Here is a 26905-nt window from a genome sequence, read left to right as displayed (position 1 = left end):
TCAGGATGGACAGGGCAGAAAGCTGGCAGTGCCCTCCTCTCCTTGGCAAGGAGCCCCTGCCCTTGCCTTCCTGGAAATAGGAAGAACTTCCCAACATGCCCAGTGGGGAGCCACCCTGCCCCATGTTCCAGTATGTGCTCTGTGCACCACCTCGGCAGCCATGAAGCAGCAGCAGGAGGATTGCCTCACCTACGTGGACCAGGGTATGCTGGCCAGGGGAACGGAAGGGGAAGAAAGCTCCAGAAGCAGGGCCCAGCGTGGGCTGGAGGGCATAGATATCACTCTGCCCCTCAGTGGGACTCATGCAGTCCCTTAATCTCCCCCAGGCCAGCCCCATGAGGTGTGGGTGTTCTATACCCCCAAGCTGGATGATGCTGCTCAGTGCCTCCGGCTGCTCAAGGTAGGTAGCCTCCTCCCCAGAACTGGCAAAGGCTGGGCATGACTGTCTCTCCAAACAGAAAGCCAGTGCCATCACTGTGATGTTGTCGAATAGAACACCCTGGACTCTATTATTTAATTTGACCCTTACAATGGTTCAGTGGGCAGGAATCGTTGAGGAAACAGGCACAGAGAGGTTGAATAGTATCTGAAGGACACAGAGCCAGTAAGTAGCCAAACACATTTAGAAATACATTTACAGTGTTATTCGTACACATGAGTTTTTCTCACCAATTTAGCCTGCATCCTCTGCCAGACAACGTTCTGAGCTAGGGATTCGGCAGCTCCTTCCTCAGGAGGCCTGCATTCTACTAAGATAAACAAGAAATTACATGCATCATACACAATGGCAAACAGTAATACATTCTGCAAAGAAAGGGGTAGAGTTAGGAAGGGTGGGAAGGCACTACCTCTCCCACTTTGCAGACAAGGAAGCAGAGGCTTAGGGTCTCTAGGGACTTTTCTGGTTTCCCAGTTTATGAGTGTCTGGGGATTTGAGGTCCCAATGTCTTCTGGCAATGAAAGTGGGAAGGTTGGTCTACCCAGGTGAGAGGACCTGCTTCCAAATGCCCTGGCCCCCTGTGACCTGTGGGCCTCACCCTCCTGTGACCACAGAGTATGGTGCCTGTGTTCCATGATGGGCTCCTGCAGTATCCAGAGCAGCAGCAACGGGGTGTATGCAGGCAGAGCCAGCCTGGGGACTACTTCCTGGATATCAGTGAGGAGAGAGGGGCTGGGGGGCCTTTTAGACCACTTGCTGGTTTGGCCTGTATCTTGCTGGCTTCCTGCCACCCTGCATCAGCAGATGTGCCACTGTCTGTGGGAGTGATACCAAGTGCTGCCATGCCAACTGGGACCCAACCAAGAGAGCTTCTCTCTGCAGGTGAGCCTGACGCTGGGCTGGGAGGAGGCTGGAGGTGAGATGGAGTACAGATGCGGGTGGGAGCAGCAAAGGTGGGAAAAGGTGAGCTTGGGTGGAGGTGAGGGAACAGTAAGAATGAACTACTGCTATAAAGAGCTTTGAAGAAAATTTGTGTTGGAGTCATGGGTAGACTGGCTAGGTGGGCTGAGTTCACGAACGGGTGGGGAGCGACTGCCTTGCAAGCCCCGACTGGACTCTGAAAGTACTTGAATGCCAGGACTAGGAAGTTCACTTCCCCTCCTATAACCACGGGTGTCACTGGAGGATTTTGAACAAGGGAAAGAACCTAATAAAGTGAGGCTTTATGAATAGCCACTGGTTGAGAAAGGGAAGTTGCTGGGATGACTGACGGGGACCCTCAGGGTTAAGAGTGGAAACGCTCCAGTGTATGGGACCTGGAATTACCATGCTTTCTTCTCTACCCCAGGGAATTTCCTCAGTCCTGAGTTCACACCTCAGAAGAAAGGTGTCCCTTTCTGCCTCCAGATCAACAGCTTTAAGTCCAGGGACAAGGGGCATCTGACAGAGCACCTGCATTTGGCTGGTTGCTTCATCAAGGTGTTCAAGGTATGGGCAGCCTGGGCCCTTTCCCCACCCCTGGCCCCACCTTGCTGTGGACTGTCATCATTCCATGCCTCTTCTTTGGGACTGTCTCCTTTTCTGTACACAGAGGGATGGGTTTAAGGTAGGCAGGGAAAAAAAGGGCCTCTGAGGCTTTCTTATCACCCTTCTGGAGCCCAAAGGAGCTGACCAGAAACTGAAAACTGACCAGGAGAAACAAACCCTGCCTGAGAGAGACAACTGTTGGAGCCCACAAGGGCATGGTCTTCTTGGAGGTGCATGTTGGGTAGCAAAAGGGGGTATACAGTGGGGCTACTGAAGCCCCAAGGGCTGCGACTGCTCCAGGACTCCACAGCCAAGGGGTTTGCTGTTTCCTGTGGGCAGCCTCCACCCTGGGAGCTGCAAAAGGTTTCCAGGAGCTGATACTTCCAGACCACCCATCCATGGCAAACCTCCTCAGGGAGCACCTGGCTTACCTGTGACTGTTTCTCCAGCCCAGCCCCTCCCAAGACTGGTTATGGTTTACTTTTCCTTTGTGCCGAAGCTCTCAGTTAACTTGCTGGGACCTCCCTCCAGCGCGGGAGCCAAGTGTCCCTTGTCAGTTTTTTATTTTTTCATATTGGGGCATGAACCCCAGGCCTCACATATATTAGGCAAGTGCAGTACTGCTGAGCTCACTCCCAGTCCTTGCTAAGTTGATGAGGCTGGCCTTGAACTTGTGATCCTCCTGCCTCAACCTTGTTAGCTCTCAAGAGACACCTGGAGGGAGGTTGTGTGCCCACAGTGTTCACCCTGCCAGAGTTCACTGCAGGGCCTCAACCTCCCACTCTGACCTTGGTAAGGTGGGATGTGGGGTGTGAAGAAAAGCACTCTTTGGTCAGGCATGGGGGAAGGGCAGGACTGGGGGCACAACTGAAGCTTGGTGAGGAATGAGAGGCAGGCCTCGTGGGACACTTGGCCATGCTATTCTGCAAAGGCCCTAAACCTTTGTTCCTCACAGGCATTGTTTTTAACCACCATTCACTCTAGGCACCTTGGGAGTCTTTCCTTTCCAACACCCAACCACCTCTTTTTTTGTTTCTAAGATGTTTTTTAGATGGATTTATTTAGATGTTGATAGACCTGTATTTTCCCAGTGCCTCACACATGCCAGGCACGTTCTTTACCACTGAGCCATAACCTCAGCCCCAGCAAAGCCCTCCTGAGGCTTCATCTCACTCTCCAGGACAGGACAGCTCTGCTCCCTGGTGGCCTCATTTGGTATGGCCACAGGTTATAATTGACCAGATAGAACCTGGCAGGAGCCTCTGATTTGTGAGCCTCCAGGGAGAAGACTGATTCCCCTCCACCTTTCTTTCAGTCATGGGTCTCTAGGTATCACCTGGGTAGCCCTCTTTATGCCTCAGGACCTGAACCCTGGCGCCTCCATCTCAGAAACACAGAGGGGGTTGCATTAGCAACAGTTCTCTAGCTATTGCCAGATGCTGGCCAACTTCATTGGTGAAGCTTGCATCTGGAAGGGATCAAGGGTGGGACACACAGGCAGAAGGCCTGTCTTTGTCTTGACTTACTGTGTGTCTTTCAATTAACCTTTATTAAAGGCAGTGTTTCCTGGCACTGTTAGGCTCCCTTGGCATGTAATAGCCCAAATATATACCACCCAGGGATATACAGCTAGCAAAGCGGCAGAACTGAGATTTGAATTGAAGCCTGACTTCTATGTCTAGGTCTACTAGGGTTATTTGTAGAATAATGGACCGTGTTCCTTGCCTCCCACACTTAATCACAGGCCTCATTCTCTAATCTGGCCCAGTCTGACCCTGCAGGCACTGATCTGTTGAAGCTTACCCGCCAGGACCTTATCCAGATCTGCTGGCTTCTGATGAGATCTGCCTTTTCAATACTCTTAGAGCTGGATACTGACAAAAAGGGTCCCTTTCCCACTACATTGGTCCTTACCATCTCAGTTAGCAGGTGTGTTCCATACAATGTTTGAATCTGATGGCAACTTAAAGACCACTTTTCTGCTTTCTTTTTACAGAGAAAGAATCTCAGGCCCAATGAGGATAGTGACCAGTTCAAGGTCATAGAGCAAGATTGTCAGGCTGGGTTGAAAAGTTAAGCTTTAGGGCTAGGGGTGTTGCTCATGGGTGGAGAGCATGCTTAGCGTGTACAAGGCTGTGGGTTCAATGCCCAGCACTGTACCCCACAACAAACAGGTTAGGCTCCTGGGACCTTTCTGTGGCCATCCCACTGGCAACACTCCATTTCTGAGGACAGAAATGGGGTTTTCTTAATTTTTTCTCTCCCTACTCCCATTGCCAGCATTAAGTGCCCAAAGAACTGCTTAGTGACCTCCTTCCCTAGGGGCCTTGGAGGAGACTGGGTTCTTCCTCAAGGATGGAGGCTAGACGTGGGAATTAAGTTCAGGTATGAAGGGCTAATACAGTTTTCCTGGCCTAGGCCCATGTCCATCCATCACTTTGTATGTAGCTCAGGATCCTCTAGGCAAGACAAGGTTCCTAAGAACCCTGACCAGGTGAGGTTCAAGTCTCTCTCCAGGTGTGGTTGCATGAAACCTCTCTGGTCTGATCACCTTTTCTTGGCATTACTCTGCCTTCCATGACCAGATTAGTTCTCTCCCCTTTCAGGATGTCTCCATGGGTTTATTACACTATGTTCTACTCCTACCCCATTCAGTTTCTGTCATTCCATTAGCATCTGCGGTTTAGTCACTCATTTGTCACACCTCTCTTTTAACAGGAAGCTCCTATCAGTCTATGCTATCCCAAAGGTGAGAAAGGAAAGCTCTTTTTCTTTCTTACTCTTTCTCCTCTTTACTACATAAAGCTGTCACCTCAGCTCTTCCTTCCTCCAGGGGTAGCCATTTTCCTGGCATGCCCAGTATCCTCTAGGTTGGTCTCTTGCCCACACCTCCAATGATCCTGCTTCTGTGCTGCCTGCCTCCCCCCACACCCCTCTGCAAGCTTTTACCAAGAGATCTCTCTGGATGAATTCAGTGCTCTGGAGCTGATGGGGAAACTCGAGTTCTTGGTCCTTCCAGCCCCTCAGATCCACCATCTTTTTCCACCAGGGTCCTGGGGATATCCTCATTCTCCTCAGTGACCAGGTGAAAGAACAGGTCGTTTCACAAGTCCCCATGTGGCCCTATTCACTCCTCTGCCTCAGGCCCAGCTTCCTTTTATTTTTTCCTGGTTTATTCTGTTTGGTTCTAAGGACAGAAGTGTCTTCCTGACCCCGTTTCCCTTACAGGTGGTTCAGAACCTTAAGGATGAGTCATACTTTATGGCTGTAGTGAAGAAACATAGTGGTTAAGAGGGAGAGGAGTGTCTGTCATAGCGTAAGAAGATTGTTAAGCAATATTCTCTTAGTTGAGATCAGAGGGAATGATAAGGCTCCCATTTTTCTCCACCCCTTTCCGCAACATCCACACCAGGCAGATGAGCATGTTTGCTGGACATACCTGGTAGTGCAGCTCTGACCAGTCTGCTTGTGGTCTGGTTATTCAAATGCCTGTGTTATTTGCTTCCTACCTTGGCAGTGCTGCAGACAAGGGAGGCCAGGAAGTGGATCTGAAGTGGAATTGTTAGAACACCTGGTTATGGTGGATACACTGCAGCCTGCTTGGAGGGTGGGGACCTGCCTCATCCCACTGGTACTCTTTTACTGCTTTCAGTGCAGAATCCAGGTGGCTACTACTTGGTTCTGACCTCAACAGATTTGATGTCAGCCTGGTTGTGAGTGCATCAGAAGCCTTGTTAAAATGCTCAGCTGATTCCCCAGGGTCTAATACCTGGCAGGAGGCAATAGAGTCCCTTCATTAGTTTAAAGGCATCATACCCTGTCACTCAAGTCAAACCTCCTCCTTTACCAGCCTCCCACCTCTAAGGCAATATAGTCTCTAGCTTCACTCTTCTTTCTGCTCAGGAGCAATGGTTGGAACCCCGGACAAGCTTCTCTTGCCCATTCTTCTGAGCTGGTCACATGAGGGGCAAAAAAACTGGCAACATGCATAAGGTGCTTTGCCATGGAGCAGTGTTGGTTGCTGAACACTATGTTAATTTGTTTAAAATTTTACTCACTCATCTCTTTTATGAAAGTTTTAGATTAATAAATTTCCAAAGGTATATGTTTGGGCTAGGGATGTGGCTCAGTGGCAGAGCATTTGCCTGGCATGTGTGAGGTCTTAGGTTTTATTCCCAGCACTGCAAAAAAAAAGTATATGTCATTCAATTTTGTTGGTTTTAGGGAGTCCCTGAGGGGAAAAACCAAGGGATATGGTCTAGGACCAAGAAAAATAAAGCCAGTTGGATTCCTTTCCTCTCCAATTGGTTTAGGCAAAAACTAAATACTAAAGGCACCAGAAGATCAGAAAATCATTTAACATTCAAATCACTGTGCATATTTAAAACTATAGTTCTAGAGATTTGGGAAATACCATTAACTGTCCTCTAACACTAAATATTTATTTTTGGTACTGGGACTTGAACCCAGGGGTGCTTAACCACTGGGCCATATCCCCAGCCATTTTTAAAAAATATTTTGAGACAGGGGCTAGCTAAGTTGCATAGGATCTAGCTAAATTGCTGAGGCTGGCTTTGAAATTGCAATTCTCCGGCCACAGCCTCCTGGGATTATAGGCGTGTGCATCAATTCTGGGCTAGGAAATCTTTTAAAAAAAATCTTTTTTATGATGCTAGGGATGGAACCCAGGACCTCACACATTCTAAAGCAAGCTTTCTATCACTGAACTACACCTTTTGCTTTTTAAAAATTGCAGTTGAATTTGCTAATCCTTTTCTTTTCTTTTTTTTTTTTTTGGTACTGCCATTAAGCTATATCCCCAACGCTTTTCATTTTAGGTACTGAGGACTGAACCCAGGGGTGCTTTAACACTGAATTACATGCCCAGCTCTTGAGAGTTACTGAGGGTCTCACTAAATTGTTGAGAATGGCCTTGAATTTACAATCCTCCTGCCTTAGCTTCCCTAGTTACTAGGATTATAAGCATCTATCACCATGCCCAGCTCTAATCCTTTCTTTTTCATACTGGGTAACAAACCCAAAGGCATGTTAATGCTGAGCTACAATGACACATTTTATTTAGAGACAGGGTCTTGCTAAGTCATCTTGGGCCTTGCTAAATTGCTGAGACTGGCTTTGAACTCACAATCCTCCTTCTTCAGCCTCCCAAATTGCTGGGATTACAGATATGTGCCACCATGCTTGGAGATAAGTGCTTTCTTAAAAAGATAAATGGTATTGGATACTTTTCCATCCTATTGCAAGTTTTATAGTGAAAATCTTCAAATCTACAGAAAGGGAAAACCTAATATGAACCTTGAATAGAAGACAGGCCAAGGTATTCTCATACATACTTGCAAAATTACTTACTGATCACCTCAGTTGTTATATACCAATCATCTTTGGTGAATCTTAAACCAGGTGGCCTCTGGACAGGCTAAGAAGGAGGAAGGTTCTAAATACTTGTAGAACTGATTAACTCTGAATGGGAAAAGGGAGATCAGCTTAACCTGTCCAAAAACCTAGAAAGTACTTCCTTCCAAAAAATTCAGGGCTGACTCAGTTAATATGGACAGCTCAGCAGACCTCTGCTTATATCTCTCAAAGGGCCTGGGTTGGCCCCAGATGGTCTGTAACGTATGCAGGATCCACAGGGCTCCTCAAGAGTTTTCCGAGTCACTGGGCACAGTGGTACATGCCTTTAATCCCAGCAATTCAGGAGGATGAGGCAAGAGGATCATCAAGTTTGAGGCCAGCCTCAGCAATTTAGCAAGGCCCTCAGCAACTTAGCAAGACCCTGTCCCAAAACAAAATAAAAAGGGGTAGAGATGTAGCTCAGTGATAAAGTACCTTTGGGTTCAATCTCCAGTATAAAAAAAAAAAAAAAAGTTTTTCATGTCATTGTAGATAACATGAGATTTAATCTTCAAAGCTTCATGCAGTAGATATTGTTATCCCCATTTTATCAATGAAGAGCAAGCTGAGACAGGAGACAGAGGAGTTAATTGAGCTCTCAGGGGAAATAAGTGGAATAGCCTTGAACGCAGGCAATTTGACTTCTGATCTTGTGTGTTTAATCATTATAGTAGTCCACCTTTATCCCTTTATAGTCCAAATAAGAGCATGAATGCTCTGCAAGGAGATAAAGAACTCAGGTTGAATTTTAACCATCAGTTAATTAAGGCAACTCTATTTATGTCTTTCATGTTTTTTGAAGACAAGAGTTGTTTGGGATATTAAATAATGGCTACTAAGAGTGTTAAATAGAGGTTATGAAATGAATCAACAAATATTAAATAAAGGATAGTAGCTGGTCATGGTGGCATGTGTCTATAATCTTAGCCACTTGGGAGGCTGAGGCAGGAGGACTGAGTATGAGGTCAGCCTGAGTATGAGGGCAAATTAGCTAGTCCCTGCCTGGAAAAAAGAAAAAGAAAGAAAGAAAGAAAGAAAGAAAGAAAGAAAGGAAGAAAGGCTAGTAAAGGGTATTAAAAAATGTTGGATGCCAAAGAGAAGTCCTTCACCCTTAGGTTTCTTTGTAGTTCTACAGTTCAAGGAAGTTAGTAATCACAGCTCCAAGTCAGATTATTTCCACAGGAAAATGAAAAGTCTTCACAGCTTATTTCCTTTAATTACATCATAAAACAAAATTAGAACATACAGGAAACAATAATAGTTACATAACAATTTATATATTTATATATAAAAACATTTCTTTTTTAGTCCAAAGATTTTAAAGCAAAAGGAATCCTCTACTGCCACCTCAAATTTTATTTATTTTAAATAACTCCCCCCAATCCTCAAGTGCCAAAAATATTGGGTGGAAATCCAGTCACTTCGACAGCTAATGGAACCTGGTATTAAGTCACCATGTAGGGACTGTGCTGGGCCTTGGAGCAGGTTCTGTGGAGAAACAAGCAAGCAGCAGTTCCCACACATTGAAGCGCTCCTGAGCAGATTGAGTGGTGTGACCCACTCTGCATTTCACCTCTTAGGGGAGGGGTTGGAGTGGGATGCAGGGATCAAGCAGCCTGGTTTGAAAATAAGAATTTCTCCAACAGCACCATTTACCCATCCATCTCTGTTCTCAAGCAGAGTCTGACAGGCATGGGTAGTCCTCACAGTTCTCTGAGCTCTGCACAGGACACATCACCCAGGTCTGTGCTCTCAGGGTCACTGGAAGGTGGGCAAAGGTGAGCAGAGCAGCTGGGAAATGTACGCAGCAGGTTAACTGGAAACAATTCCTAGGAGGAAAAGGAAGGAGGCCAGAGTGGGAAGCATCTGAAGGCTGAGTGATAAAACAGGAATGGAGAAAGGCAAAATTAAGAAGCCTCTCTCCCTATACAGTAACCCTCTGCAGTGGGTAGTCACAGATCCTTGGGGGCCAGCTCTGGGGCTGCAGCATGAAGAAGAACATGGTAAGCTTCTGGCGAGCCTGGCCCCACAGTTCTTGTACATGTGCTAACAGGCTCCAGGAGTTAAGGGTTAGTGTGTGATGTGGGGGTGGGATGGGGAGTAGGAGAAGAAATCACAGGTTCATCCCTTTTTGTATTCATTAGAAATTAACAGTCATCAGAGAAGTACAGAAAAGAAACTATTCTTGAGAAGGGAAGAACTTGATGTAAACCAGGGAAGTAGCAGCAAAGGTTTCACTTATTAAAGATTATATAGCACTAAGAAAGAAAATCATTTGTCTTGGGGTAGGGAGATAAAGTAATTAACCAAACCATACCATTTAAAGACTTTTTCAAGTTAGGATTTTCTGTCTCATTCTCTTGTGCCATAAGAGAAAAAGAGTAGATTAATAACTTTAGGAGCTAAGAAGGGTTAAGCTAAGAAACACATATGTGTGAGCAGCAGTGTGGCACAGATCTGAATTAATAACTGTAAGTACCAAGTGGGGCAATGTTTTCTTCTTCCACAGTAACAAATAACAAAACAAAACAAACACATAACTTCAAAGATTTCCCTGTTTTGGGGGGGTGCTTGGCAAATGAGAAATACATGTCTGGACACCTCATTTCTGCCATCTCTTCCTAGGGTTAGGATTCTAGTTTACTGCTCACATGCTCTTGTCCTGGTACTAAAGCCATGCCCAGAAGCAGCTGGGAAGCCCTGGTGTTTCTTTCAGGGGTACCAATCTTCATCTAGTTAGAGGTGTAGAAAGAAGCCCTCAATGCCAATCAAGGGCATGGAGTTCATCAGACAAAGAGGAACCCCTCCAGGTGTGAGGCAGCTCAGGACAGCTACTGATCCTGAGGCAAAGTATCCCAGTTCTAGAACTGATTTGTTCCTCTCTTTTGAGCCTTTCATACCATTTGCCCATGCCAATTTTTCAAAATAAGACACTGGAAAACACACAAAATAAAAGGGTTTGCTTATTCCCGGTTTTCCCTAAAAGGGCAAGAAACTACTCTGGCTAAAGAAAAACTGAGACTAAATATCTGTGAACTGAACTCTACAATGGCTTAAGCAAAAAGCATGTGAGGCAGAGATGGACATTTTCTAGTATTTCACAGGAGTTTGTCCAACAAATTTTGTTTCTCATGAAAATTAACTGTAATTCTCTTGGAATCCTAAAGTTCACTCAGACTCAGCTGAGAGGATACATACTGACTTTTCTAAGAATCAAAGGGCTTCAGAGGCACAGATTCAATGTTCCTAAGAATAAAGTGGAAGCCAGGTGTGGTGGCACATGCCTGTAAACTAAGCATCTTGGGAAAGTCTGGGCAAATTAGCAAGACCCTGTCTTTAAAAAAAAAAAGGACAGAACAAGTAGGACAGGTACTTGGCTTGAGCAGGAAGCTGCAGAAGACCTTCATGCAAAACACTTGCCTTATATGGTAGTTTTTCTGCCAGGTAGAAAGTTTGTCCCAAGTAAGAAGGCAGGGTTAGAGCAACTGGTGCTTAAGTAGCCTATGCACTTTGCTGGAGAATAAAGACGTTAAGTTAGGAAATTTGGATGTAGCAATTTACAGTCAAATTTCATTCTCAGATTACTTGGGTCAATTATATGCTATTGACAATGTCATCAGCTTTCTCTTTCAATTAAAATTTACAATAGAAAGAAAGGTAAGGAGAGGCTGGGACCAACTTTGTATTCCCCTCAACCTTCTACTGCTTTAGAATTCTTTGGTTCAAGATCTAAGAGGGTTAGGAATTCTACCTCAAGATTTTCAACCAAACATTCTATACTTCCTCTCACAGGAGACTTGGCTAACTCATAGTGCCTGGGGTTGAGGTGGCTAAAGACCCTGGAACTGGCAGGCAGAAAGAGGAGGAATCTTTTTGTAAAATGCTCCAGACTCAAGAGCATACCAATTAAAGAGTCTGTCAGCCATGAGGCACCATAAGAAGGACCCTTTCCTTTAGACCCTTTCTCTCACTGGCGGCAATTGGTACGAGTAGTCTTTGAGGTTCAGTGCAATAAACATTGTATGTCCAAGGACCGATCATGACCCACAAGTGTTCTTTTCCCAACAATACTGCCGCCTAAGGATATGCAGTCCACACAGGCGGGCAGGAAGTCACCCTCTTCAGTTATCACTCTCACACTTCCCAACAACTTCAAGTCAAGACAGGTTCCACTGCATATGTTGTTTAGTCCCCTATGGTGTCAGTAGGCTATCAAACTAATAACAATGCACTTTACAAGGTAATAAGAGATGGGTCACTGTAGCATTATGGCTATACTGACAAATTCAAATAGTCTAGAAAGCCACACAAACAAAAAAGCATCATAAAATTATTCACCAAGTTCCCCGCTAAAATATTTGACACAAGGGATATGTAAAATTTCTGACTTATATGTCTGCTAAAGCAACTTAATAGATGTAGAAATCAGACTGGAAATTTACAAAAATAATTTCTGGAATACTTTTACATCTAGTAAAGATGAAAGCTGGAAAGGAGGAGAAAACATTTTAAACCCAAAGTACAATGTGCTTTTGCATTCCAAATATTGGAAAAATCAAGTCAGATCCTCTTGTTTCTCATATACGACAGTCTGATTTTAAACCCAATTAAAATTCAGTAAGCAAACACCAAAACCCACCCAGTGAAAAATGGTCCAAGCCACCTAACAGCTACTAAATTAAGGCTGCCCACAATAGTTTACCTGAATCAGGACGACAAGAACTCAAAGAAGCAGCTAGACTGGAGACATCTGAGAATAAATCAGCAGCATTATTGGGGGTGAGATGGAGGCTTTAAATAGAGGACCAGCATGGGTGTGGGAAGGAAGGATAAGGTGAATCAGTACCAAAAAAAAAAAAAAAAAGCTGGAATCACTTCAGAGGGGCTGATGAATATATTATGTAAAAATACTGATGTAGCAAACTCTGACAGAAAATGAAATGGATAAAACTAGAAGAAGGCTTTAATAAATGAATGATCTGGATGTTCAAGAACTTTCTCCAGAGACAATGTAATAATTCTTCTTGCTCACCTGTAGGCTCACAGCAACAGCTTTGAGGGAAGTTTTTTACTTATTCCAAATCTCCTCTCTCTGTTTACTCTGCATTTTTTCATCATAAAAGACATATTTGGGAGTGGCTATGAAATTAGACAAATGGACCAACAAGCTTTTCCTAAGGAAAATTTTTCCTACATGAAGCTTTTCTGAATTCTCAAAAGCATTTCAGAGCTGGATGTGGTGGCGCATGTCTGTAATCCCAGCTACTTGAGAGGCTGAGGCAGGAGGATTACAAGTTCAAAGCTAGCCTCAGCAACTTAGTGAGGCTCTAAGCAACTTAGCAAGACCCTGTCTCAAAAAATAAAAAAGGCTGGGGATGTAGCACAGTGGTTAAGCGCCTCTGGATTCAATCCCTGGTACAAAAACAAACAAACAAAAAAAGTACTGTAGCTTAGTAGTAGAGTGCTTGCTTTGCATACATAAGGCCCTGGGTTCAACTCCCAGTACCACAAAAGAAAAAAAAAAAGTATTCCAAAGGCTGAGACAAATGTATTCTGGTATCAGAACCCTTTCCACCTGACAAAACTTACCATGTAATCCTAGCATATTCATCAGCTAGTGGAAGTGTAAGTCAACTTAAAAAATGTATTTTCTTCCAAGTTTGATGGGACTGAAGTTTCCTGAGAAAGAACAAGGCTCCTAGGTAGGAGCCTGACCGTAAGTCAGTGTTGCATCCCCCTGGACTTTTGTTCTCTCTCACTTGATGTTTGCTCTTGGCCCAGATGGGCTGAAATTTGCCTTCATAGCAGGTAACACCAGGGTAAGCCTAAAGAAACTGCATATGGGTACACTCTTTGCATAGAGAAACAGCATTTTCAAGACTTTTGATATATCAGTGAATAATAGGGATGCTAAAACTTTGAAGTAAAGTATCTTAATAGTCTCAACTCAGGCAATTCAAATCCATATTCACTGATCGATCTAGGTTTTATTGTCAATTTGCTCAGGCATTAAAAAAATAGATATACTTTAGAGCAGATGACCTCTAAATATTTCTCTCTTTTAGTTCTGTTTGAACCAATGACCTAAGGATCTGAATATTATCAACCACATCTGGAAGTGAGTGTGTGCATGTATATATTTGTATGTGTGGGGGACAGCCAGGAGAATTAGTCTCTAAAAAATATATTCCTGTGAGGTACTGGAGAACACACCTTTAATCTCAGTGACTCAATGGGCTGAGGCAGGATCACAAGTTCAAGGCCAGTCTAGGCAACTCAGTGAGATTGTCTTAAAAAAAAAAGAGGGCTAAGGATATAGTTGAGTGGTACAGTGCCCTGGGTTCAATCTCCTGGGTTCAATCTCCACATAAATAATAAGAAGAAAAATAAATAAATGTATTCCTGCTGGACGAATTAGTATGAGCCCATAGGCCCAGCTACTTGGGAGGCTGAAGCAGGATGATCATTTAAACCCAGGAGTTCACAATCAGCCTGGGTAACAGTGAGAAACCCATCTCAAAAATACAAGAGGGAGAGAGAGAGGGAAGGAAAGGGGAAGAAGGAGGGAGAGAGAGAAGGTGGGGGAGGGAGGGAGGGAGAGAGAGGGAGAGAGAAAATATAAATATTCCTTATAATTTGAAAAAAGGATAAGGGGAAGAAGGAATGAAAAAAAAATTTGAACTTTTAAAAAGGCATAATAAAATAGGATTTAAAATATATTTAATGTGGTAAATGATATTGGATAGTATAGACTTCTAGGACCCTTTCATTGATCATTTTCTACATCAATGGAAGAAGTAAAGCAGACTTTCTCTTATGTATGCTGGTAGAACTAGTACCTTCAGCATTAAAAATAAAAGCCTTTAAATAACATGGATCATGCAAAAGATGATCTAAGATCATAGTGGATTGCACATTAATGTCCTAAAAGACACCTTACTCCAAATCATCCAATTAAAAAATCACGCAAGGCTTCTAACCTTGGGATTCAGAAATCTTCTTATGTGTTAGAAACAATTTTATTTCCCTCGTTCTCAATGATTTTTTTTTTGGGGGGGGCGGGGGGAAGGAGGCTTTTTCTTGGACTCTGAATCATGGGTTCTGAACTCCTTCCCTCAGCTCTGATGTCTGGTGACCAAGCTGGGAAGACACTGAACTCTATTCCTCTCAAGATGCTCTTTTAGTTGCCCCAATGCCTTCACCTGGCTATTTTCACACACTATTCAGAGGAAGTCAGGAGCAGAGAGAGGAGAGATATGGTTGAAAGATCAGGTCCTTTGAGGCACCAACATTAGATATGACACTGTCGGTGTTATATGGCCATTCTTGTATCCCTGATGAGCTGAAATGAGGGAAAAAAAGAAATTGACTGGCTAGTCTGCACAGCTCCTCTAGCAGCATTCCTGCTAAACCAAACAACCTCACAGACACAGGTTAGGTGATCACACCTACATTCAGTGAACATATGATAATGTTCATCATTAATGTCTGAGCTTGGGTGGTGGGGACTTTCAGGCTGCTTTGGAATCTACCATCTATTCTCATCTACTCTTCACTAACTGTATTTCTCTTTTAATAAGTTAGTGGAGTTTGACAGGAAAAAATTGTAGGGGGAATACTGGGGACATCATGCAAATTATCACGTATCATCACAAGATAGAACAGAAACAAAAAGGCAAAGTTTGTTTTCATCAAAATAGTTTTAGCTCGATTTCTTCTTGTAACTTTTCTTACTTTTGTTAAAATTTCCCTTCAGATTGGCAAAGATTCAGGCAGGGTCCCCTAATGGTAAAATTTAGTATTAAAAATATTTATTGATAATGTTTTTTTTTTTCAAAATGTTTGATAACCCCAACTAATCATCCAAAATGCAAACTGTAAACACAAAAGAGCAAAAGAGTAACAGTTGAGTGTGAGTAGACAGACTATGAACAGATGTGACAGACTGAGAAAAGTGCAAGAGGGAGCAACAGAGAAAGGAAGACAGGTGCATAAGTATGATACAGATAAAGACAATTTGGGTGAATAAGTAATCATGTTTGGACCACAGTGATTTCAATGTAGCCATTTAAGAAACTTCTGGGCCAAATACTAAAACACAAGAGGAATGGACAAGCCTTCTTTGTGAGCATGCTCAGCATGTTGGCATAGAAACAGGAAGCACAGAAGCTCTGTAGCCATCTTACAATGGATGGTTACCATTTCTAGGTTGCAAATAAATTTTCTTTCTGGTCCCTGGATATATCATATGTTGTTTTTCCATGCTTCCCTTGACTCTGGAGGACTGCAGTTACTGTTCTAAAATTCCCAAAGAAACCCTTTAATAAAATAAAAGAAACCACAGTAGCAGTAACAATGGGTTTGCTGGAATGCCCCCTCCCTCTATCTTGGCCTATGATTTTCTTCTGGGCATGTCCAACAGGAATGGTTAAGTTTTACCAATCCACTTAAAGCCAGCACAAACTTTAGTCCCATGGTCACAGAGCTAGAGTGGATGTGGGTGAGGGTGTGTATGCATATGTATGTGTGGCTCTGGGGATCTGAACACTGCCCTCACTTTGTAATCCTTGCCCAGAACACGGGTTGCTTCCTCTGGAGAGACTCCACGGTAACTCTAGAAGTGTCAGTTAAATACTCAGTTCACCAAAGTTGACCACCTCCATTGTCATAGGATGATGCAGCATCTGCAGAAGCGCTGTCTGCTGCCCCCTACTGATGGGGGTGGAGTGACAGGTGCGAAGTAGGCATGGACTTTAATATTGGGTAAGTGGGTCTGAAACAAGACAGAAACATTACTAAGATAGAGGGTTTACACAGAAAGAACAATGTTGCTTCTGAGAAAAAAACACTGAGGGGCTGAACAGAGATAAAAACAGGGCAGAAACTTTGTTACTTTCTATGCTGTTCTAAATAATCAAGTTAACTCATAACTTTTTTTGTTTTAGTACCAGGAATTGAACCCAGGGGTACATAATCACTGAGCCACATCCCCAGCCTGAGTTATCTTTTATTTTGAGACAGGGTCTTGCTAAGTTGCTCAGGGCCTCACTAAATTGCTGAGGCTGCCTTTGAACTTGCAATCCTCCTGCCTCAGCATCCTGAGTTGCTGGGATTACAGGTGTACACCACTATACTCAGCTCAACTCATAACTTTCATACTTTTTTTTTAATGGTCACCATTTATTAGCAGGAAATGGGTCGACCACTTCTGCTCTTTGGTTGGTCAGCAGTCATGGAGAGGATGACTGCCTGCCGTGTGCTGCAGGTCTTCACTTCCATGCCCACCTGCCTTCTAACTTAGGGGATGAAGGTCACGTTTATTTCCCACTGGCAAATTCTGACCCCAAGGGTACTGTGGCAACAGCTCACTCAGGTTTCAGAGTACCACTTTTCACAGAACCAGACAGCTTTCCACTGAGTTTGCTACCTGTTTTTATAGTAACAATACTGCGGGATTCAGGGGCAGTGGTGCATGCCTGTAATTCCAGAGACTTGGGAGGCTGAGACAGGAGGATCACAAGCTTGAGGCCAGCCTCAGCAATTTAGTGAGGCCCTAAGCACTTAGCAATATCCCATCTAAAAATTAAAAATAAAAAGAGGGCTGGGGATATAGCTCAGTTGGTAGAGTACTTGCCTCACAAGCACAAGGCCCTGGGTTCAATCCCCAGCACCGCCAAAAAAATAAAAAAAATAATAATAAAAAATAAAAAGAGCGAAGGATATAGCTCCACAGTAAAGTGCCCCAGGGCTCAATACCTAGTTAAAAAAAAAAAAAAAGAAAGAAAAAGAAAAGAAAGAACTGGGGATATAGCTGAGAGGCAAAATGCTCCTATTATTTAACCAAACATTCTTTCTTTCCTTTAGAGCCAAAATCTGGCATGTGCTTTTTTTGACTCGGGGGATGTGATTAAGCTCTGGACATTACTGGACAAACTGCTGGGAGGAGACCTACTTTATTCCTTCAGTGGGCATTTTTCTACTAAATTTCCGTCTGGAACCACAGGTAAAAACTATGTACCCTTACATTTTCTCTCCATTTTTTTTCTCCTTGCTAAATGTCTAAGTAAATATAAAAGCCAGAGGAATCTGAATCTGGAAAAAGAAAAACAAAAAGAAAAGAAAACAAAGGAAAATAAAAGAAAGGGTGCTAAGAACATCAGAGCTGGAGAGTGATGAAGCCATTTTTACCCTGAGTCTCTTGATTCCAGCCCGTGTGATTTGCTGGCAGTCATAGAGTTCTATCCGCTCAAGGCTGTGACAGCTCTTCAAATGCTCCAAGGATGCGTCTGTGATTAGTGGGCAGTTGTCCAGCTCAATCACCTCCAACTGGTCATGGGCACAGGCCCCATTTCCTAGGTGACGAATTCCATCGTCTGTGATCAGCTCACAGTGAGATAGACTCTGCGGCCAAATAGAGCAAAAAATGATGCTGAAATATCTTCTGATAATCTGTTAGCCAGTGACTTGTGTAAAATCAGAAAGATGACCTTTCTGTTTTGATTTTGATGATTATGGAACCATCATTAGATCCATGTGTGATGAAATAAAGAATGCAAAATACAGTTGCTGGGGTTCTGCTTTTGGCAACCAATGACTGATACTAAATATATTTTGTAAATTTTCTAAATATATTTTGTAAATTCACATGACTATGAACTAGTTCATAAACAAAGTAAGATAACTTTAAAAATTACCCTCTACTCAAAGCAACACTATTCTTCTCTAGGGGGACAAGTAGAGCTCAAAGTTTTCATGCACAAAATTTCCTGATATTTGGAATACATACTGAATATCAAGTGCAGGGGCATGACCCAACAATTAATTAGCTGAAGACAATTTTGACAGCTGTTAGATGTGACCTCTCATACATAACTCCTCATCAATTTTCCTTAAATTTCTGATTTTGAGAAACTTGGAACCCTTCCTTGACCCAATTTTGGATAGGACCATGCCACCAAACACACCACAAATGAACCTGGATACAGAACAGTCAACCAAAATGTCTTCCTGGAAGTAGTACCTAGGATAACTCCCCCTGTAAACCTTCCCCTTCACTTAGGTCTTCCCTAGATCCTCTAGAAGTTGGCAATTTTGAGAAGCATATTTTACCAAAAATCGGTAGCCAGACACTAAGAGAAAAACAAGAGCTGGTATCTTACTTTAAACAGAACTATAGTACTGTGTGTGTGTGTGTGTGTGTATTTTTTTTTTTTTTTTTTTTTTTTTGGGCAGGGGGTACTGGGGATTGAATTCATGGGCACTCAACCACTGAGTCACATCCCCAGCCCTTTCCTGTATTTTATTTAGAGACAGGGTCTCACTGAGTTGCTTAGTGCCTTGCTGTTGCTGAGGCTGGCTTTGAATTTGCAATCCTCCTGCCTCAGCCCCCCAAGCCACTGGGATTACAGGCATGCACCATCACACCTGGCAGTACTATGTTTTGATTAAACCAAATAGACACATAAAACCTTGAAAGTCAAACTCACCAATACTTGAAGTCGCGGACAATGTATAGAAAGTTGGATTAATGTGCTATCTGTTATCTGAAAGAAACACATGTTTATTTTAGGTTTAATTCTAAATAAAACCACAGGCTACACCTCATTCTTGACTGTATTTGTAGTCTAGACATAATCAAATAACAGAATCTTTAGGTTTAAGTCTAATAGGCTACCTGAGTCTCTTTTGTAAGAACTCCCCCAGGCTAGACTTGAGCACATTTAGGTTTCTCTTATCTATCCTTCATCTTTTTTTTTTTTGGGTGGGGGTGGTACTGTAGATTGAATCTAAGACCTTGGGCATGCTAAGCAAACATTCCAGTACTGAGCTACAACCCCAGTTCTTTGAAAATTTTGAGAAAAGATCTTACTATGTTTTCCAGGCTGGCTTTGAACTTGTGATCCTCCTGCCTGTTTTGTGAGTAGCCTGGATTACAGGCGTGCTCCACTACATCTGGCTCTAGTCTTCATCTTTGAACACTTTTGTTCAAAATTCTGTTTTGTTTTTGAAATAAATCAAAATCTGTCCCCTTGTTACTTCTATTCACTGGATCTTGTTCTACCTTCTTGGAAACATCAAAGAAAACAATCAGAAGAGAGTGCTGAGCTGGGTGTGGTGGTGCATGCCTATAATCCCAGTGACTCAGGAGGCAGCTGAGGCAAGAGGATTCCAAGTTCAAAGCGTCTCAGCAACTCAGTGAGGCCTGAGACCCTGTCACAAAAAATAAAAAGGTCGGGGATGTGGTCAGTGGTAAAGTGCCCTTGGATTTGATTCTCAGTACCAAAAAAAAAAAAAAAAGAAGAAAGTGCTCCATGAAAAAAATTAAAATCAAAGCATCCTTAAATTTTTGGATATTTGGCCTATTTTTTATTACTCATTTATTTTTGTACCATTAGGGAATTAACCCAGGGGTCCTCTACCACTGAGCTTTATCCCTAGCTCTTTTTTATTTTAAATTTTGAGACAGAGTTTTGTAAAGTTGCTGAGGCTGGTCTTGAACTTGCAAGCCTCCTGCTGCAGCTTTCCAAGCCACTGGGATTATAGGCGTGTGCCGCCTGATTTGGTTAGATATTTGGCCTCATTTTAGTAAGGTATATTACAATTCAGAATTGATAACATGGGAGTCATTTATATTACCAAGGGTGGCAGACAGGCACTGCTAGAATCTGGGTGAACTATGTACATTCAGGAGGAAGAAGGGATTTTCTTAAGTTATCATATATATATATATATATATATCATGTATATATATACACGGGACAGAAAGCAAATCAGTGCTTCTTTTCAAATTCATCTTCAACTCTTTAAGAAATGGTGGACAGAGCAGGTAGCCATCCATTCAGAAGGACTCACTGTGTAAAGGACACAGAAGACACTCAGGCATGTACAAGTGATAAGTAGAGGTTAGATGTGGTGTCGCATGCCTGTGTAATCTCAGTAATTTGTGGGGGCTGAGGCAGGAGGATCACCAGTTTGAGGCCAGCTTCAACAATCTAGTGAGACCCTGTCTCCAAAAACAAAACACAAAATAAACGAACAAGGGCTCGGGGTGTAGTTCAGTAACAAAAAGAAAAAAAAGTGATCTTTATGTAAAGTTACAGAAGTACTTTTCTTTTTTCATTTTTTTCCTTTTATTTCTTTATTTTGGGGGATACTGGGGTTTGAACCCAGGAGCACTTTTATCACTGTGATACATTCCAGTTCTTTTTTTTTTTTTTTTTTTAAATTTTGAAACAGAGTCTTGTTGCTGAGGTTGGCTACCCTTGAACTTGGGATCCTCATGCTTCATATTCCTGAGTCAATGGGATTACAGGTATACTCTGCTGTGTCCAGTTTTTTTTTTTTTTTTTTTTTTTTTTAAATATGGTCTGGCTATGTTGTCCAAGCTGACCTCAAACTCCTGGGCTCAAGAGATCCTCCTGCCCCTTGAGTAGCTGGAACTACAGAAGTGTACCACCGCACTTGGCAAAAGAAAATACCTTAACAGCTTTGTGGTCTGAACACTTGGGTGTCCCTTCTAATGGTAACACGACTGATGGCATGTATTTTCATAGTTTTTTTTAACACTATGCCATGAGCACGTCTGCCTCGTGTGCCTGGAAGATACCTCAATAAATAAATAATCAGCAAGGCTGCCAGGTATTTCAGGGTAAGGAATGGACATTCTGATGTGCATGTATTATGTAAGTAGTTTCTATCACACTGCATTTGTGAATACAAATCCAAAATCTTACCTGAACACATTCTTCCAGGTCCATCTTTTCAAGTTCATGGCAATTCTACAAAGTACAAAACCAAACAATACAGTACAAACATTTTAAATATGGGAAAACTTTAAGTCCAGAAAACTGAGAGGCTATATTAAATATACTGATGAAATCTTAGTGTTTCAGAGTTGGTATCATTCTAGTGTCACTTTCTATTTTATTACATTAATTACAATTATGCTTCGATCACAGTGAAATTTCTCAATTATCCCACTTTTAAATATCTAAAATCTTAAATACGTTCAAGGTAATAAATTTGCTGATCATTAATATTGGGCCAATACAGAGAGTCTTTCAATCATAAATAATTTAATAAAAACTGTTCCTTGGGAAGAAAGGAAGCAAGCTTTATGTCCTCCTTTAGTTGGGTGTACTGGCTTTCATCCAACTCCATTAATCTACCTGAAAGCAAATGACCTTCCCTCTGTTTTATAATGTTAGTCAAAGTCAGTATAATTTTAAATGCTATTATTTTACAGATTTATAAACCATTCCAAGTATTTAAATCTTCAGAATACAGAAAATATCTTAAAGCCTCTCCATTTAAAACCAGGCTTTGAACTCTACTCTCACCCACTAGTCACATACCAAATACCAAGGTTCTTTCACCTGCTTAATTTATCATCTTATGAAACTATGGAGAACTTAAGTCTCATGGAGGAGTGTCATGCTCGCCAATGCATGCCTGCCTTTCCAGAACAGTTTGTCTTCTTACTGGCATCGGTAAACCTGTAGCTGTAGCATGAGAATGCTCAGGAGACTAGCTACAGAAGAATGCCCCCTTCTCACACACCCAATTCTGCTATGCTACATTTCCCTTGCTGCTTGTTCTTCTGTAATAAAAATAACCAACAAAACATATGAAAATAAACCTATGGAACCTGGAGAAACCACTTACTCTGGCCAGAGTGGTAAAGCCCACATCTGTTAATTGAGAACATCTTGCCACTTCTAATATTCTGTAAAAAAAAAAAAAAAAAAAAAGTGGAAGTCAAGCTACTGGTCCCTAAAAACTGGTTTTATTAAAACAAAATTTAAGAAAACAATTTACTATTCTCTAAGGATTTCATAATATAGAGAGATATTAATAGTTAAGCAAGTCTATATACAGATCTTGCTATTTATTGTTGTGGAGTCATCATAAAGTGGTCCTATAAATACCACATTTCAAGGTGACGCAATCAAAGAACACAGAGGAATAAAATTGAAGCTTGTAGTTATGCCAAAATGCATTAAAAGCCTTCTTGATGGCATACTGCTTACCCCCAGAGGGCAGCCTGCTCCTAGAAAACAAAGGAAATGGCAATAAATATTTTATTTTATTTAATCTGTTCCTGAAGTAAGATTTTCTTTCTGTTTTACATGTAGATTCACTTAGATTTCAATATCTTTTAAATAATGTAATGAAGGGACTGCTTAATTTACAGGTATGTCCCAAATATGAAATTCCATACTTAGAAAGCTTTCTGCTTCCTCCCATAGGCTCCCAAGGGGAGCCAGTGAAGATGGAAGCTGGGCTTGCAGCCACTCACCTATTTACCAACTGCTACTCACCAACCTAAATACCAACTAAACACTGGGGAATCAAAAGTAGCTCTTTTCTGTGAAAAGTTTGGTGACACCGGTACCATACAATGGTACCAAGTAACACTTAACTTATTTGCTTACAAATTATTTACTATCGTAGTTCAAAAAATTAAATCTGAAGTAAAGAAATCATCGACTGAAAAGTAAGTAGAAATGAATACTGCATTCAATGAGAGAGCAACTAACTGAAACACAATTTGTGATGGTCACATTTGACAGCCTTTACAATCTAATAATATAATGAACCACACATGAGGATAGAGTTGAAGAACCATTGCTTTAAAATAAAAAAGGATAGTGTGTAGTATTTTAGAGAGAGGTCTGGTTACTTCCCTGTCTCCTCAGAAGTACTCTGTTCTAGACTTCTGATATTCCCTTTTTGTGTGTGTGTGTATGCTGGTTATTGAACTCAGGACCTTGTGCATGCAAGGCAAGGACTCCACCAACTGAGTTATATCCCCAGCTCCTGATATTCTTATTTTGATCAAAATAAATCTATCATCTATGAAGGAATTTTGATACCGCAGGCAAATGTTCTTTCAACAGTTATGGTAATGCCTATCACCAGCTAAATTTTTTTTAGACAATTTTATTGCTTTACGATTATGTGTAAGAAAAGTAGTTTCATAGGCTCTGGAGCCAGACCGCCTAGCTTTGAATCCTTGCTCCTGCACTTACTGGCTATGACACCTTGAGCAGGTTACTTCATCTTTCTGTGCTTTGATTTTCTCATCTACAAAGTGATGGTAACAACACTGATTATATGATGTTATGGAGATTAAATGAATTAACATTTGTAAAGTACCTAAAACAATGCTTAACTCCTAAGTTTATATAAGTGATGTTTTTTAAAAAAAAGGTACATGGGGATCATCCCCATTCATTACAAGACTCTTATGTGCTCCTTATAAAATCAAAATAGGTTTGATAGTATATTATACACTGATACAGAATTCTTAGATAACCAGCCAATCCCATATCTGAGCAAAAAGCAGAAGCCACAGAGAAATAAGGCTGTTCTAAAAGAACATCAGCACAAAAGAGGTCCTCCTATAAAGCTGTTTCTTCTTTTTGAATACTATCTGCTATGTACCTGGCATCATAACTACAATATAAATGGCCTGAGGGTGAGTCTTTAAAATTTTCTTTGAGAAAGGAATTATATGAAAGCATAAATTAAATATATTTATTTCATTCTTTTTTGGTACTTTTTTGGTCCAGCTACTGGGGAGACTAGGGCAGGAGGACTGAACCCAGGGGTGCTCAACAACTGAGCCACATCCCCAGTCCTTCTTACATATTTTTTTGCTGAGTTGCTAAGTGCCTTGCTAAGTTGCTCAGACCAGCTTTGAACTCTCAATCCTCCTGCCTTAGCCTCCTGAGCCAATGGGATTACAGGCATGTGCTGCCGCGCCCAGTGTATTTCACTCTTAAGTAACGAAATAAATGGTGTTTTTTTTTTTTTTTCTTTTCTCATATGGGTAGCAAGTAGTAGAATTTTGGGACCATTACACATAATTGGGGTACAAAGCAAGTAGGTGGGCATCTAAAAGGACAGTGACTTCATAGTATCTATCTTATTAAAGTTTCAAAGTTCCAAAGAATAAATATGGGTGAAGTAGACTCTTGTTCCTTTTCCTTGATTTTTTTGCGCTGCTAAAGAAGAAATGTTTACCTAAGTCGAGGGCAGTTCTGACCTAGAGCATTCAGGATGGCATCTGTGATGTTGGAGCAGCCAGAGGCACAAAGGGACTGTAACTTATGGCACCCTCTGCAAATAGTAATGAGACCTTCATCTGTGATTTGCTAAAAAAAAAAAAAAAAAAAAAAAAAAAAAAAAAAAAGAGCAAAAAAAAAAAAAATTCACAGATATTAGTAATTTAGTAGAAGAAAAATAGGGAAAACCAGTACCTCTGTGAAAATAAGCACCAAAAGAAATCTAGGCAGGTATGATATTAATCAGATAGCAAACCTAAAACAAAATGAACACTTTGTTTCTTTTTTCAATTCCTTTTGATTTAGTTGCAAGAGAATCTGGGTTCACTTTTAGAACAAAGGCAAGAAGCTATAATGGATTCTTTTAAAGTATTAAGAACGGTAACAGCATGGGGCAGATTCAATTAAGTGATTTTAAAACCTAGAAAGCAAACAAGAACTGCAGTATTTTAACAGTACAAACATATTTATAAGTTCAAAGTGAAACTGGCTGGAGGAAAAAATAAAAGTGTGGCTGGGTCTGGTGGCGCAGGCCCATAATCTCAGCGACACAAGAGGATTGCAAGTTTGAGGCCAGTCTCAGTAACTTATTGAGGCCCCAAGTAAAATTGATGGGGATACAGTTCAGTTGTAAAATGCCCCTGGGTTCAATCTCAAACAAACAAAAACAAAACACCTGTGGATGATTGTTGCTATTTTACAATAGCATCCATTTTGCTGTTTGAATTTTTTAGAATATAAAGAACATTCTAATTTATGGAAACAAATAGTTGTGTTTAACTCAGATATAATTTTACATTATTTTTAAATGATTTTATTTCAAATTCTTTAGAATGAAAAAGAACACACATTTAAGGATGTTATTATAAAAAAGTTACATATAAATACCTAACATGATAGAGTCTATCAGCACTTCAATTTGTCTTGTCAGATTCCCTAATTCTGTGTAGGCCTAAAATAAAGCTCCACTGCCATCACTATTGAATCAAGCAATGTTGTTAAACAGCAAGGACAATAGCAAAAAGTAATAAAAATAAAAACCCAACTTTTAATATACACCATTTAAATAAGCATCTTCTCAATATCATGCAAACAAAACAAATACAGATAAAAAATCTGGATGTTGCTAGGCCTGGTGGCACATGCCTATAATCTCAGAGACTCAAAAGCCTGAGGCAAGAGGATTCCAAGTTCAAGGCCAGCCTAGGCAACTCTGTGAGATACTGTCTCAAAATAAAAAAGTAAAAAAGAGCTAGGTGTAGTGGCACACACTATAATTCCAGCTACTGGGGAGATGGGGGCAAAAGGATTGAAAGTTTGAGGCTAGCCTGGGCAAGTTAGCATGCCCTAAGCAACATGAGATTCTGTTTCAAAATATTGGGGATGCATTTCATTGGTAAAGTATCCCTTGGTTCAATCTCCAGTACTGGGGTAAAAAAAAAAAAAGGGATGCCAAGGCAGATACACAATTTGTCATCAGTATAAAATAATCAGATCTATATATAGGTGAAAGTCCCTGAAAAAGTGCTATACAAATGATATGATGCATCATTATCACTAGACAAGCAGGAATCAAACATGTAGATTCAGTAGGACAATGAAATTTGTGACATACAATATAAGCAAGTATTTGTAGGACTGTGCTGCCCCTTTCTTCCTATGTTTTAAAGTCTAACTGGGCGTGGTGGTTTATGCCAAAGACCCAGATAATCAAGAGTCTGAGGAGCATCAATCGTCTGCAAGGAATCGGGGCCAGGCTCGGCAACACAGTAAAACCATCTCTTAAGAGAAAAAAGTCTATATGGCAGTAGTGAGGAAAATCGCATTGCCTGTACCTTAACTAAAATTTTAAAAATAGTAAAATTTGCCAGGTGTGGTGGCACATACCTGCGATCTCAGTAACTTGGGAAGCTGAGGCAGGAGGATTGTGAGTTCAAAGCCAGCCTCAGCAACTAAGTGAGGCCCTAAGCAATTCAGTGAGACCTTGTCTCAAAATTTAAAAATAGTGGTTAAGCGCCCCTAGGTTCCATCACCAGCAATAAGTAAATAAAATAAAACAGTAAAATTTAGCCAACTATTATTGCTATTACTATTATTATTACTAGGGATTGAATCTAGGAGCACTTAACCACTAAGCTATATCCCCAACCCCTTTTTTCCATTTTTTAAAAATTTTCAGACAGGTCTTGCCAAGTTTCTTAGGACCTCATTAAGTTGCTGAGGCAGGCTCTGAACCTGTAATCGTCCTGCCTCAGTTTCCCCAGTCACTGGGATTACAGGACTGTGCCATCATGCTTGGCCCAACTTTTGTTTTCAAATTAGCCAAGAAAGGCGAAAAGTCAAAGACTGTACTTTAGTCATGTTTTGGGCAAAACAGGACAGTTTTCCTCTAGAACTCTAAAATGATAGTACCATGTTTATAACTGTTGTGCTTACTCTCTCAGGGTAAACATTT

At 41.5% G+C, this 26905-nt stretch overlaps 1 protein-coding gene, 1 long non-coding RNA gene and 1 other non-coding gene across 9 annotated transcripts in view; 2 read left to right on the top strand and 1 right to left on the bottom strand.

Moving 5' to 3' along the window:
- Positions 1-1804: 1804 nt before the first annotated feature.
- Positions 1805-17933, top strand: LOC124980293 (uncharacterized). The gene is made up of 3 exons (XR_007107776.1): positions 1805-1927; positions 17246-17384; positions 17590-17933. It is a non-coding gene; the product is annotated as an uncharacterized LOC124980293 (long non-coding RNA).
- The window catches only part of Fbxl20 (F-box and leucine rich repeat protein 20), a 99166-nt gene continuing 86645 nt past the window's right edge, over positions 14385-26905 (bottom strand). For all 7 annotated transcript variants that reach the window (XM_047545701.1, XM_047545706.1, XM_047545702.1 and 4 more), the window contains 6 exons: positions 24410-24540; positions 22046-22106; positions 21115-21159; positions 18868-18924; positions 17570-17782; positions 14385-16154 (listed from right to left, as the gene is read on the bottom strand). In XM_047545701.1, the coding sequence (XP_047401657.1) occupies positions 16047-16154; positions 17570-17782; positions 18868-18924; positions 21115-21159; positions 22046-22106; positions 24410-24540 (615 nt within the window). In that variant the 3' untranslated portion in view covers positions 14385-16046. The remainder of the gene's footprint in view (positions 16155-17569; positions 17783-18867; positions 18925-21114; positions 21160-22045; positions 22107-24409; positions 24541-26905) is intronic.
- On the top strand, positions 16985-17057 carry Trnav-cac (transfer RNA valine (anticodon CAC)). Its single transcript has one exon. It is a non-coding gene; the product is annotated as a tRNA-Val (tRNA).

Source organism: Sciurus carolinensis, chromosome 3 (genome assembly GCF_902686445.1).
Source record: "Sciurus carolinensis chromosome 3, mSciCar1.2, whole genome shotgun sequence".
In the NCBI taxonomy this organism is placed as follows: domain Eukaryota; kingdom Metazoa; phylum Chordata; class Mammalia; order Rodentia; family Sciuridae; genus Sciurus; species Sciurus carolinensis.
This window is presented reverse-complemented; position numbering and strand designations above follow the sequence as displayed.